This window comes from Microcebus murinus, chromosome 27 (assembly GCF_040939455.1).
Source record: "Microcebus murinus isolate Inina chromosome 27, M.murinus_Inina_mat1.0, whole genome shotgun sequence".
Classification (NCBI taxonomy): Eukaryota; Metazoa; Chordata; class Mammalia; order Primates; family Cheirogaleidae; genus Microcebus; species Microcebus murinus.
The window spans coordinates 4574718-4588736 of NC_134130.1; the positions used below are offsets into that span (position 1 = coordinate 4574718).

General features: G+C 43.1%; 1 protein-coding gene across 1 annotated transcript in view; it reads left to right on the forward strand.

Moving 5' to 3' along the window:
• SAFB2 (scaffold attachment factor B2) overlaps positions 1-14019 on the forward strand; it is a 30747-nt gene that overhangs the window by 541 nt on the left and 16187 nt on the right. The window contains exons 2-11 of the mRNA XM_012761605.3: positions 1074-1161; positions 5764-5828; positions 5914-6117; positions 7358-7420; positions 8409-8436; positions 9349-9856; positions 10282-10331; positions 10882-10982; positions 13642-13791; positions 13881-13993. Of these exons, the coding sequence (XP_012617059.2) occupies positions 1074-1161; positions 5764-5828; positions 5914-6117; positions 7358-7420; positions 8409-8436; positions 9349-9856; positions 10282-10331; positions 10882-10982; positions 13642-13791; positions 13881-13993 (1370 nt within the window). The remainder of the gene's footprint in view (positions 1-1073; positions 1162-5763; positions 5829-5913; positions 6118-7357; positions 7421-8408; positions 8437-9348; positions 9857-10281; positions 10332-10881; positions 10983-13641; positions 13792-13880; positions 13994-14019) is intronic.

A 14019-nucleotide genomic window follows, 5' to 3' on the forward strand; every position in this document is an offset into this window, starting at 1 on the left:
CGCGGGCCTGTCACCGTGGCTCCGGGACTCGGGCGCCCCTGGCTCACCCCACTATTGGCCGCCGGGGTCCGGAGCTGTCGGGCACCCGAGGGGCCGGGCTGTGTGACCTTGGGTATTCATGGGCACTCTCTGTGCCTCGCTTCTTACTCTCCTTTCAGTCATTCCTCTCTGTGCGCTTAAAATGTAGTCCTCTTGGCTGCCAGGGTCGTCCCTGGACCCTCTCCCGCGCGGCTCCCGGTCCATTTTTGGCTCCGTGACCTTGGGCAGGTGCCTTTCCCCTCTGTTGCTCTGTTTCTTCCTCCGGAAAATGGGTGTCTGAAGAACCGCTGGAAGTTTACAGTAAAAGGGGCGGTGCTCGTTGCTGCCCCGGGGCCTTCGCACTTAATGTGCTGGCCACCCGGACTGCTGGTCCCCCATGGCTGGCGCCTTGTCATTTTAGAACTGTCTGAGACATCGTCTCCCTGAAGTGCTGCTCCACCTCCTAGTTCCTGTCTGTGGCACCATCCTGTGTTTACACTCCACTGTGCAGTACTTGACACAAACTTGTGTCCCTAGGGATTGTCTGTCTCGCCAACTGGAGCAAGGTCTGTCAGGGTGGAGACCTTGTGAGTGTCTGTTCGTGTCTTACGCAGGTGGAAGGCACTGAAAGACCTGTTGAGTAGAACCACCAATCTCCCCTGTGCCTAGGCTGCTGCTTTTTCTTCCACCCCAGAGGTCACTAGCCCTCCTCCCTAGCAGCTTCTCTGTTAGTATTTGTTCTGTTGTGTAACTTCAAAGTAGAAGGTTGGGCAGTGTGGAGATTAGTGCCTGTATTGGAACTGGTCATGGAACCCAATTCACAAGCACTGGCTCAAGGCCTCTCTTCCCTTCCTTTGTCTTTTGGCCCAGAGAGAACCGCGTCGTGCTGGGTTCATCCTATTCCTTTTCAGGCTTGCATCACAGATAACTGAACCAGAGTTGCTCTTTGCAAGGATGGGTTTGCCTTTGTTTATTGGGAAGTTGTTACTTACAAAGAACAGTGTGTGCCATGCCTCATCTAAATAACATTGTAAAAATTCATTTCTGTCTTACAGGCAGTTAAAGAAGAAGGTCAAGATCCTGATGAAATTGGCATCGAGTTAGAAGCCACAAGCAAAAAGACATCAAAGAGATGTGCTAAAGGTATACACACATGTAATTTTTTTGTCTTTCGGGCTTGACTGTTTAGAGAACTTAGAGAAATAGTGTTTGCAGCACTCTTTGAGCCCACTAGGCCACAAGGAGAACAGCTTAGGCCCTCAGTGTCTCCCCTCTGAGAATTAGACTGGCTCTTCACCTAACAAGTCATTGAATCAAGGGTGTGGACAAGAGTAGAAATGTACTGGTGCCAAATAAAATGAAAAAATAGTAAAAACATTTCACTTTCTGTCACTGGGATTACAAAATCGCTAGAGTAAAGCAAACTCTTAAAGTTGCCCCTCCTGGTCTGAGAAACTAAATGCACCTGTTTGCTTCCTTCCTGGTTCAAAAAATAAGTGTTAACTGTAGGACAGTGACACCAATTCGATATAGAATAGAACTCAGCTTCTCTAGGATCCAAAACAGATTGTTGGGGTATTTGTACTCAGTGTATTTTTTACCAGTATGTATTTTTTTTTGTGGGGAGACAGATCTCCTCTATTGCCTGAAGTACAGTGCACTGGCCTCATCATAGCTCACTGCTACCTAAAATGCCTGAGTTCTAGCAATCCTCTTGCCTCAGCCTCCTGAGTAGCTTGAACTATAGGCATGAGCGAACATGCCCAGCTAATTTTTCTATTTTTTGTAGAGATGGGGTCTTGCTGTGTTGCCTAGCCTGGTCTCCCACTCCTGGGCTCAATCAGTCCTCTCACCTCAGCCTCCCAAAGTGCTAGCATTACACCACCACACCTAGCCCCCATTGTGTTTTTTGAAATTAAGATCCAGTTTATAAACCAGTAAATTCACCTGACAAGTGAACTAGCACCTCTTGTATTTTCCTGGATGGAGCTTGAGGCCATCCTTTGAAGTAAGGTGTCCCAAGAATGGAAAAACAAGCACCTCACCATCAAATTGTTACTAACTAATCAACACTAAGGTGCTCATTGGTTGCTGGTCATGTGAGGGGGTGGGGGGGTAAACACACGAGTAATGGATGCGGAGCGCACTGTATGGGGGAGGAGCATGCTTGGGGCCCTGGCTTGGGTGAGGAAAAGGCATTATATGTAACGAAAATGTTTGTATCCCCCAAATATTCTGAAATAAAAAAAAAAAACTCACCTGACGAAAGTGTACAATTCAGTGCTTTTTACCATATTCACAGGCTGTGCACCCACCAGCACTATCTAATGCCAGATTTTCATCACCTCAGAAGGAAGCCTTGTCCCCTTACCAGTAACTCTTCTATCCCTATCCTTATAGATTTGGCTGTTCTGGACATTTTATATAGGTGGAATCATACAGTGTGTGGCCTTTTCTGTCAGCTTCTATCATTCACGGTGTTTTCAGGGTTCATCCTTGTAGTAATGTGTATTGGTATGTCATTCCCTTTGATAACTCATACCAGCTATTTTTGGAAGTGTTTATAAAACTTTGAAACCTTGACTATCCTAATTGGTATTATCCTCCTTGTTAGATTTCACCGTGATAAGGCCAGTGTAATTTCTTGTGCAATGGGCCTGTTTCTAAAAGACACTGTATGGAAATTCTCGCAACTGTACAGATACCTTTCATCTCCAGAAGTAGTAAATTCAGATAATGGAGAATATCTGCTGCTTTGAAAGTAAAAAGAAATGGTAGCATTTTTAACAATTTCCTTTTTTTTAAAATTTTTAATGGCTTTTCCTAGAAGCACTACTTCCCATAAATACATCTAACTATTTGAAACTTGTATATGTGTTTTTAAAGGTTAGATTTTTAGTTAGGCTACATATGGGATTTAAATTCGAACTTATTTTAGAGATGTTGGTATGTTTTTGCTCTTCCTGTAGCTGTCTGTATTTCAGCTGGGAACACTGACTGTCCCAGCAGATACAGAACGTGAGGGACTGGCCTACAGCAGGAAACACATACCTCTTCTACTTAGGTATTAGCTGTGATCTGAAAGTCTGTTTTTGAGTAGTTGTAAAAACTGCCTAGCAATACAATTTGCAGTATTTCATTGTAGATGCTCATTTATAATTGCAAAGTTCAACACTTACTGAGATGTTCTCGGCTCTTAACAGGGATGTTTTGCATCATTAGGAAAACTAATCTTTGCCAAGTGCTTTAATCACCTGTCTGAATGTCTACTCAAATCAAAATTACTTGGAGTTAGCACTTTGTCAGGAAAGGCAACAGTTACTGCCATGGATATAAAGAAAACGCCTCTGGCCTCTACTGTAGTGGTCATTCAGAGGGCTTCTGGTCCTTTCCCATTCCTTTTTCAGAGAAGTAACCCAGCTCAGAGAGAAGAAACAGGTGGCCTGGGTCCTCAGGCAGAGCTCAGCGTCTGCCAGTCTCAGTGTTCTACATTGAGCTAGCCATGTTCTCTGCAGGTGTCTGGGCACGTGGTTAGTATAGGACGTGTGAGACCCTTATGGCTTCGTGGTTGAAATTAGGTCCTGTGATCATTTAAAGTGTTGGATTAGGAGGACCTAATCATTACTTTTTGGAATGCTACGGTACATTGTTCAGTTAGTCCAGAGTTGGACTCATTCTGGGAACTCACCACTGACTGCCTCCTTTCCAAAGTGAGAAGTAGCCAAATTTTCTCAGAGAAAACTTCATCATGAATTGGAGTAAGATTTATCACTCACCTAACAGGCAAAATTATCAGAAACTTGTAGGTAGGTTTTGAAAGATCAAAATTTTGATTAAAAATTGGAAAGCTGTAGGTTATATGTGGGGTTCAAATTGGATTTTCTTACACCTGTGTCTCCCGAGCCTTCAGCTTTTAGTCGCAGGAGGCCAGGCAGGCGCTTGGGTTGGGGTGTGCCTGTGTGCTGAGCCTTGGCTTTTTTTTTTTCTTCTGCATCTCTCCTGTTCACATCCTATGTGGGCACTGCAGGCTACTATTTAGAGGCCCAGAAATTGGGTGCAATTAGGAAGCATTTTTAGATAGCTCATTTCAGAAGGATATACCATGTTTAGGTACAATGGGAAGTGGGACGGCTGAGTCTCTGAGTCCCAGCTTTGGAGCAGAACCAAATTCTCTTATGTCAAAGGCACATGATGAAACCTGCTAGCATTGTTGGGAGTGTGAAATAATGAAATGTAAAGCTCGTGGTGCTTCGCACATAATAGAACTACATTCCTTAAATTATTATTGATGAGAATGGTCTAGAGATTCTTAAGGTAGACACTGCTGATTGGATATTTTAATCAAACATTGAGGGTTTTTTTGTTCTTCAATTTTTTTATTATCATAAAATATATGTAACAAATTTTAGCAGCTTGAACATTTTTAAGTGCACAGTTCAGTGATATTAAATACATTAACAATGTGCAACCGTCATCACCGTCTGTCTCCATAACTCTTTCCATCTTGTAAAACTGCGGCATTTTACCTTTAAACAATAACCTCCCATTTTCCGTTCCCCCATCCCCTGGAAACCACCATTCTTCTTTCTGTCTCTATGAATTTTACTATCCTAAATACCTCAGAAACGTTGAGGTTTTTTATGGTTAATTGTCTTATTTTAAAAATTTATGAAAATAATACCTTTAGGTAATTTGGAAAATGTAAAAAAGTATGCATGTGAAAATAAAATTATGTCTATTCTTACCGCTCAGTGTTTTAACGACTGTTGAAGATGGTCATATCTATCTGTGTTTCACAATCACATCCTCACAGTTGCATATACACAAACATGTGCTTTTAATAAAAGTAGATGTATATTTTTCTGTGTTTACCTCATGGGCATTATCCTGTCCTTAAATATTCTTTAAAAGCATGACTATTTTTATACCATTTGATTGAGTTTGTGGTAAAAGAAAAAAAAATAGAAAAGCACAAATTTTTGTAATGTCACAAGGCATTGTGGAACACAGTTTCTCTGCCTTGGCTCTGTTGCCAATTTGCGTGGAGTAATTCCTGGGTATTATAGGGCCATGAGTGGCACCGCTGGCCACCAGATGTTGGCAGCATCCCCCCAAGTCATGACAACCAGAGAGGATTCAGACATTGCCAAATTACCCCCGGTCCCTCCATTGAGAACCACATAGGAAGAAAAATGTGCCATAATTTGTTTCCCTTTTGGGTATGTAGGCTGTATATACTTTTTAGATAGATTAAATACCTATGTTTTAGATTCCTTGTTATACATATTGAGTGACAAAAGGGGACAATGTTCCAGTGGGTGGGACATAGGGAGAACTGGCCAGTTACTAATCCAACATGTTACTTTTTAGGTTGATTACCAGGAAGGGTATTGCATTTTTTTTTTTTTTTTGCTTGTTTGAAAAATGTATTTTTGTTCTTTGCTGCTTTTTCCTTTGTGATATTTGTCTTAGTGCAGAGTGGTTTTGAAAGCTCTTGAAGCCTTTAGATACTTTGTGGAAAATCAAAATATTTTGATAATTTGATGGGAATCCTAGATTTTCACATGCCTGTGGATAGCTAACTTAGAATAGGAATTGAGACAAAAGTACATAAGGTAGACGAATGGGTACTTCTTTCAGTTTCTCTTGTAACATGTTCTAGAATTGCAGTCTGTTATTCTGCATAAACTAATGATGATTCTAGAACTTGGGTGTTAGCTGATTGGATAATTATTCTGTAATCAGGACAGAAGATGGAGGAGGAAGGCACAGAAGATAACGGCCTGGAAGAAGACCCCAGAGATGGGCAGGTATGTGGGGTCACAGTGGCAATGACAGCAACAGCTCCATGTTCTTGTCCTCCTGGTCGTCTGTGCATCTCGTTGCTCTTCACAGGAGGACGTGGAAGCGAGCCTGGAGAACTTGCAGAGTATCGATATGATGGACATTAGCGTGCTAGACGAGACTGAAGGCGAGAATAGCAGTTCTCCAGATTTTGGGGAGGATGGTGCCGACAGCATTCTCGATTCCCTGTGTGACAGTAAAGAATACGTGGCGGCACAACTGAGACAGCTTCCGGCTCCACTCCCAGAGCATGCTGTAGGTAACTTGGACACCTGGCAGAATGTGCCAGTAGCCCTGAGGCACCACGGTGGTCACATGCTGCTTGTGTGAGGGAGGCTGCAGCTAAATCACCATGAAAACATAATTCAGTGTCTAAACCCTGGTGGTAAATCATATGCATTTAAATTTTTGTAGGTCACATACCAACTAATGGACAGCTTTTTGTACTCATGGAGAAGCACCATGTGATGTTTGGTGGGGAGACACTTTCTAAGCATGCTGTAAAGTCATAAAATAGAAGGTTGACAGTTAATAAAGTTCTTTCCTTTTAAAAATAGTTTTAAAAAACAAAAATGGCTCATAATCACATCCTGCAGATACTCCTGTTGATTGTGTTTCAATGTGCTCTATTGCACAAGGTTAATTATGTTAAAAGATATAAAGCAAAGTGAAGAAAAGTCCCCCTGCATCCAGGAACCCCTCTCCCCAGGGGATTCACTGTTCACATCCTGGTGTGTAAAGAAGAGCTCTGGGACTCAAGCGATCCTCCTGCCTCTGCTGGGATTACAGGCGGGAGCCACCATGCCACTCCAGGAGGGCTTTAATATCTATATACCTTTCCCAACTTTTCACTCCTAGTATTTTGGTATAGAGCTCTCTGGTGAGATTGTTCAAACATCTAGAACTGACAGTTCTAGGATGGGGTCACTGTCCTAGGACTAATTGACATTTTTATCTGACTGCACATGCCCAGCCATTTTAGCTGGTGGTTTTATTAATGTGTCACAGCTTTAAACTTTGAGGGTAAATGCCCTCGAAGGACTGAAACTTAAGCCTTAGTGTCAAAACTCACGAACTCCAAATTTACCACACCTTGGCCTAGAGTAGCATATTGGGCAACTGCAAGTATTGCTGTGAAGTGAAATTGGAGGAGTGCAGAGTTTGTCATTTTGAGTTCTGCCTTGGAAGTCCTGTGGTTGGGTGGTGTATGTTAATCACCAGCACTTAGAAACTGCCTGGGAAGTGCATTCAGCCAATGCAGGCAGTGTGAGCCTACCATCTGCAAGCCATTGTCACAGACACTGGTATAACAGTCTTGGAGTATGCGTTTTGGCGGGGAAGGAGGTGCTAAACTGAGTCATCCAACAGTAGAGTTGCATATGGTGGCAGGTGCTATGACAGAAATAGGCACAGATTGCCTAGAAAGTGGTGAGGTGTAGGCCTCTGCGTTCACAGCTGTGGTCTCCACAAAGTAATGTTCCATTTTGTTTTTCAGGTGGATGGGGAAGGATTTGAGAACACTCTGGAAACTTCATCATTGGACTTCAAAGTAACTCCAGTAAGTTGCCCTTGGGTTCTGTGTTGCTGGAAACTTTAAACAAGTGGTTGATTATTAGTTACAAAAAAGAGAGAGAGAGTGCGTGTGCACGCGTGCGTATGCGCTCCTGTGTGATGTAAAAATGATTAATTGAGCGTTGATACTGAGCTAGGTGCAGGAGATGAGAGGTTAGCAAAACATGTACAGTCTCAGTGTGCAGTGTAGTGGGGCAGTGTAGTGTTACAAAGCCACCAAGCATGTGACTGGAAGGGAAAAGAGGTGCCAGGAGGGAGCAATTCAGGGGATTGGGCTACAGAAGCAACTGGAAGACTCGCCGGGGGATGTCCTGTTTGAATCGAGGCCTGACATAAAGGTCTGTGGGTTAGCCGGGTGAGGGGGCAAGGAGAATTGGGAACAGAAGATGCGGGCAGTGGCCTGGAGGCAGGAGGTAGAGTTTAGCACGCAGGATGGGGGTGGAGGGGGAGGCCAGGGGTGGAGCTGCAAAGCAGGTGGGGCGCCCCGTGGTCTGAGCCACAGGAAGGACTTGACCTCATGTCCTGAGTGGAAAAGGTTTTTTCAGCAGGATGGAGAGACAGATGTGTTCAAGACAAAGGGTTCTGGTTACAATAACAGTTTTATGTTGGGAGAAATACCTTTCTTCAGTGTGGTGTGATGTGTAGCGGTGGCCTCCTGTGTGACCTCTGCTTTGACTGGGAGTCTTTGCCAGCTGCAGTGGCCACTAGGGGTGGGTGGGGTGGGGTGCAGGGGCCAGACTCCAAGGGAAGAATCTGACAGGCTTGGTATTGCTGCTGCCGACCCGCTGGTGCCAGGGAAACTGGCAGAGCGAGCTTATCTTCATCAAGGTATTTGGATTGGAATATAATTTTTTGAAAGGAGAAAGTTTTTTAGAAATAGGCATTTATTCACAGAAAGCTATTTTTGCTAAGGAAATGTATCTGTCACAGTTTTTAAAGTGACTTGCGGATTTGCTTTTTTTTTTTTAAAATAGGATATTGAAGACCCTCTGTTGGAGCCAGGTACTGATAAGAGAAACACGACAGTTATGGTTTGCAAGTTTTCATGCTACTATGATTTGAAAGCTGTATATATTTTAAGCTGTGTTATGCTCTCGTAAATGGCGCTAATGGTGGACAATCCAGATCGTACGAGGATCAGAGATTGGAAACCCATGCGTATCACCAGATCTGTGGGCGTGCCTTTCTGGCTTCTTGAGGTCAGATATATTTGGTGAGATGTAGTGATTATTTTCACCTCTAACCACGTAGAGTGGCATTTAATTCACCCTCTCCCCAAGATTCTTCCATGTGTTTCTACACATGATCACAGATCTTGTGATATTTTGCTGCAGTTGTTCTGATTAATGCAGTTAAAGCAGGATAAAACTGTTGTCAGGGCACTTAGAACCTGAGAAGTGACTGGATTCCACAAGAGCAAACAGAGTTTCTTCATGAAAATTTTCAACATGTTATTCCCCTTCTGGACTGCGTTTATCTCCCACCGTCGGAAGAGTTTCTGGTTTTCATATTGGACTGTTCTGTTAAAAGAAATTCAAAGAAATTTGGAAATTGAGCTGTCATTGAATGGTGATTGCATTCGGTTCAGCACCTTGGACATTGGAAAATCAGTCAGAAGACCCAGACTTGAACAAAAACTAGAAGAAGACTATCGAGAAGCAGACACATGGTTGTAGGTGTTTAAATCTGTGGGGGCCTTTTCTCTTCCGTGTAGCATAGAGGCTAACCTAGTAGTCGGTCGGAGCGCAGGTAGTGTAACCAGTGTAACTTTGCATACCCGCGGGTTTTCCAATCTCTGTGTAGCTAGCAGTTCTCTTCGTGTTAGTGTGGCAGCCGTGCCAGTTCCGCATTTGTGATTGCTTTATTTCCCTGGTAATTAAACCTTGTGCCATTCTATTCCTGTTAAATCCGTAGAAAATGAGAAAATACTCGACATTTTGGGGGAAACTTGTAAATCTGAGCCAGTAAAAGAAGAAGGTTCCGAGCTGGAGCAGCCATTTGCACAGGATACAAGTAGCGTGGGGCCAGACAGAGAGCTCGCGGAGGAAGAGGACCTTTTTGACAGCGCCCATCCGGAGGAGGGTGATTTAGATTTGGCCAGCGAGTCAACACACGCTCAGTCGTGCAAGGCAGACAGCCTGTTAGCGGTAGTGAAAAGGGAGCCCGTGGAGCAGCCAGGCGATGGCGAGAGGATGGACTGTGAGCCTGTAGGGCTAGAGCCGGCAGTTGGGCAGAGTAGCGCAGCCTCCGAGCACGCGGAGGCCTGTAGCGAAGAGGTCGCGGAAGCGCCCGCAGAAGCCCCAAGTCCAGAAGGCAGAGATAGCAAAGAAGACGAGAAGAAGTTTGATTTTGAAGCTTGTAATGAAGTCCCTCCAGCTACTAAAGAGTCCTCAACCAGTGAGGGCGCTGATCAGAAAATGAGGTTTGTTTTTTCTCAGTTTTAGACCAGACGCTATCTCCTTTTCATTGGTCATTTAGTGACACACATAAGCTGTTTTTCTGCAATTGGCCAGCCAGACTGATGAAATTGTAGTTTTGCTTCTAAAGAATGTCTTAGTTCTCTTTGTGTATTTTTAATGGTTGATTCAATTTCTTTTCTTTTTCTCAACCTACCATGGTTGTGTTCTTAAATTGTTAGTTATCTTCAGCTAAATCGAATTGCCTTTTACCAATCTGACATTGTATTTTTGGGGTCAGATTTTTCAATATAAGCTTGCAAAGGGTGTCTGTTAAGATTTTATTTCAGACTAATTTTCTGGTAGGTATTCAGTTTTAGCACATACCATACTTTTAATTTTGTTCTCTCTCATTTTTTTCCGTATGAGTAACATTAACTTTTGTCTCTAGCTCTTTTAAGGAAGAAAAAGATATAAAGCCAGTCATTAAAGATGAAAAAGGTATGAATTAACTCGAGAGGCAGGGCGCCATGTATGGATCCCTTATTTGGGGAGGAGGGGCCTGCAGATCCCCCACTTTGGATCCAGTGATTTAATTGTTTTATTGTGGGTTGCTGAGATTAACCACCTGGTGGCTTCTTGAGAGACAAATTTTAAACGTTTGTGAGTGTCTGCATTTCGTGTTTCTATTGTGGTTGTTTATGGGATAGTGTAAAGCCGCTTACAAGAAAGGAATAATTGTGTCCATTGAAGAAGAGTAAGAATTTTTAGAGCCTGTTGTGTCGTTGCAAAACGGATCATCAGATGACATTACAGTTTGTAACTGACGTGGACATGATTATTTCTTGAGTAAAGAAACTCCATTTTGCTGTTGGAATTTTCAATCTTCTGTCCTGTGTTTTGACACGAGTGTGTGTGTGTGAATTGAATTCTTCAATCAGAACAGTAGGGGTTGGATGTAGTTAGGACTTTAGAAGAGGGGTCTAACCTTGAGAGTGGAGGCGCCTCCCATTACACATTGAGTTAAAGTATAATTCTCATCTCACCGCAGGTCGAGGCAGCAGCAGTTCTGGTAGGAACCTGTGGGTCAGTGGACTGTCCTCCACAACTCGGGCAACTGATCTCAAGAACCTTTTCAGCAAATATGGAAAGGTACGCATACCCTTGCATCTTGCCATGTGGCCTCAATATAGATTAAAAAAGAAGCTCAAGAACTTCTTATTTTTGTTAATTCTATTGATTATCCTTTCTGGTTTTTGTTTTTTGTTTTTTTTTTTAAACCTGAGAAACTCCTCTCACCTTTTTGTTGTGTGTCTTGTTTCCTGGTTCACAGTAACCAGGATATGTGGAACAGATGACTGGTTATATTATAACCCTGCTTAGAGTATGTGTATTAAATAGCTACGATCTAGATGGTCTTGTGGTTCTTTCTAACTTGTTTTTATCAAAACTGATGATCTTTTGTCTTACACAAAGCTTAAAGCTAACATACTGAATTTTCCCTTTAAAAGTAAGTGAATAATTGACTTTTATATCTTCTGGTAAAAGTATATAGTTGAAGTATATAATTTGGTAACTGGAACATGACACTTGAAATATATAGTTTGGTAACTGCAACATGATACTGGTTTAAAAAATAAATCAGTGATTTGGTGCTTGTGAAGGCAGGACAAAAAAACCACAATTCAGAAACCTTCCAAAGGAACTTGAAGGACAATTTAAGGTGATACCATTGTCTTGCAATTAATTAACAAAAGTCTCATGATAAGCAGGTAGAACTGCCCTGGTCTTCTGGGTGCCTGTGTGAGTGGCCCCTCCAAGGGAGAAAGGCTCAGTACCTCTTAGCGTCTGGAAGGAACGGGGATTCCAGGCAGAGCTTCTGAGCCTGTCTGATGCACCTTATCCTGCTGCAGAAGTCATTCCTTTGTCTAGGTCTCTGTCACCTGATCAGGTGTTGGTTAATGGTTCAGTGACTTCACACAGGCCCCAGAAAACACATCTGTTTCCTTTTCTTTAAGGGCTCAGAAAACTTATAGCCATATATAACTATTTGGTTATTTTGTTGATGTCCTCCTTGACTGAGAACTGATCGTACAGCAGAAACAGACACATGTATGGTCAATGTTGTCATTGATGTTTTAGTTGTCTGGTGGAAAACGCAACATTTAAGGAATAACAAGTTCACTGAGTACAGTGGCTCAGGCCTGTAGTCCCAGCACTTTGGGAGGCTGAGGCTGGCCGAATGCTTAAGCCCAGGAGTTTGACAGTCCTGTGAGCTGGGCTGAGGCCATGGCACTATATCCCAAGCAACAGAGCAAGACACTATCTCAAGAAGAAAGAAAAAAGCTACTGTCTTGCTCTCTGTTTCCTGTTTATTCATTGATTCCTTTTTCCTATTAATCTGCCTTCTTGTGGACTGAATCTTTGATTTGTGGCTGCTTAGCGATAACTCTGTTGTGTTATTCTTCCGTGATTGTGTTTTAGGATTTGCAGTGCGCATCTCAACTTTTACTGTATATTTCCACATGACGTCATCCTGGTTCAAGTACAGTACCAGAACTTCGCAAGAGTTCCCTTCCACTTCCCTCTCCCAATCTTTGTGATATTATTGTCATACATTTTTCTTCTATTTAATAACCCACCCGATGCATTATTGGCTTTGTTTTTTTCTTATTTGGCTTTTTTGCTTTGGACAAGTAACTTTTAAAGAGATTTCTAATAACAGGAAAACATGGTCACCATGGCATGTGTTCTTCATTGCTTTGTGTTTTGCATCCAGGTTCCCAGTAAATGCTAGCTATTCTCATATTTCTATTCTCTTGAGCTTGTCTCTTGATGCAGCTAATCTGTTTGACAGAGTTTGAACCGTCTGAGGCTTGCTTTTACACTTTATAAGTCAGGAACAGAATAGCGTTTAGTTCAGGCTAATTTTATCCCACTATTGGGTCAGTACCCTTTAAGTACTGTTTCTGGTACCCTGTCAGTCACCAGCTTTTCCACCCTGGCTACTGGGAAAAGCAACCCGTTTGCAGCGAGTCCTGAGTGAATCCTCTGCCACCATGGGTGGTTCTCTCTCAGCCTCTTGTTTCCTCACACATGCACTGGGCAGGAGACACCCTGGTCAGATCTCTCAAGCTCTGGATTCTCTCTGCCTTGATCTCAGAACCTCAGCTATGTCTTCTCAGCTCAGGATTACTGTCTGCCTCAGTTACTTCTCCTTGCCTGTGGCCTGGCAACTCCAGGCAGTGAGCAGGGACAGTCATATAGCTCACTAGGACAGTGTGACGTCCAGTGTCTGAAAACCATTGTTGCCTACATTTCATCCGATCTTTTAGTTGTTTGAAGCATGAAGGCAATGCTTGGGTTTCTGTCTTGGCCGGAAGTGAAGTCCCCTCCCTGTGAGAACGTGCTTGACAGTCCTCATCTGTCCAGAGCTGTTCCCAGCCTGAGCCAGCACAGGCAGGCGCACTTCTCAGTGGGCAGCCCTTCACCTAGCCATGGCTTCAGTGGAAGTGGAGAAAGTGACCCAAATGGGAGGACTTTTCATTATGAGCCATGAGTGAGGTTAACAGTCTTTTAATTTCGCCTGTTGGTTCCTGCACTGTGATGACTGACCTTGTATCAAAAGCAAATGTGTTTTGATAGGTCAGCAGTAATTAGGACCAAGTCAATAACAAATTATGAAAAACTAGCAATTTGGGGAAAAGGAACAAACAGTGAAAATGATTCTGCTTATCACTTACTTTCTAAGAATTTTAGTAAGTTGTGTGGTTATTTGTGTGCAAGATTTAAGCATGTCCTTTTCACGAAGGTTGTTGGGGCCAAGGTGGTAACCAACGCCCGCAGTCCTGGGGCTCGGTGCTACGGATTTGTCACCATGTCCACATCTGACGAGGCTACCAAGTGCATCAGCCATCTGCACAGAACGGAGCTGCATGGAAGAATGATCTCCGTAGAGAAGGTGAGCCACTGTTGCCTGTTGTGGCTCCAAATGAAATGCACGAGGTAGGAGACCTGGTCCACCAATCATTTCTATCTATCATATTTTAGGCCAAAAATGAGCCTGCTGGGAAAAAGCTATCCGACAGAAAAGAGTGCGAAGTAAAAAAGGAAAAATTATCCAGCGTTGACAGACATCATTCTGTGGAGATCAAAATTGAAAAGTAAAGTGATTTTCCAATCCTTTCTC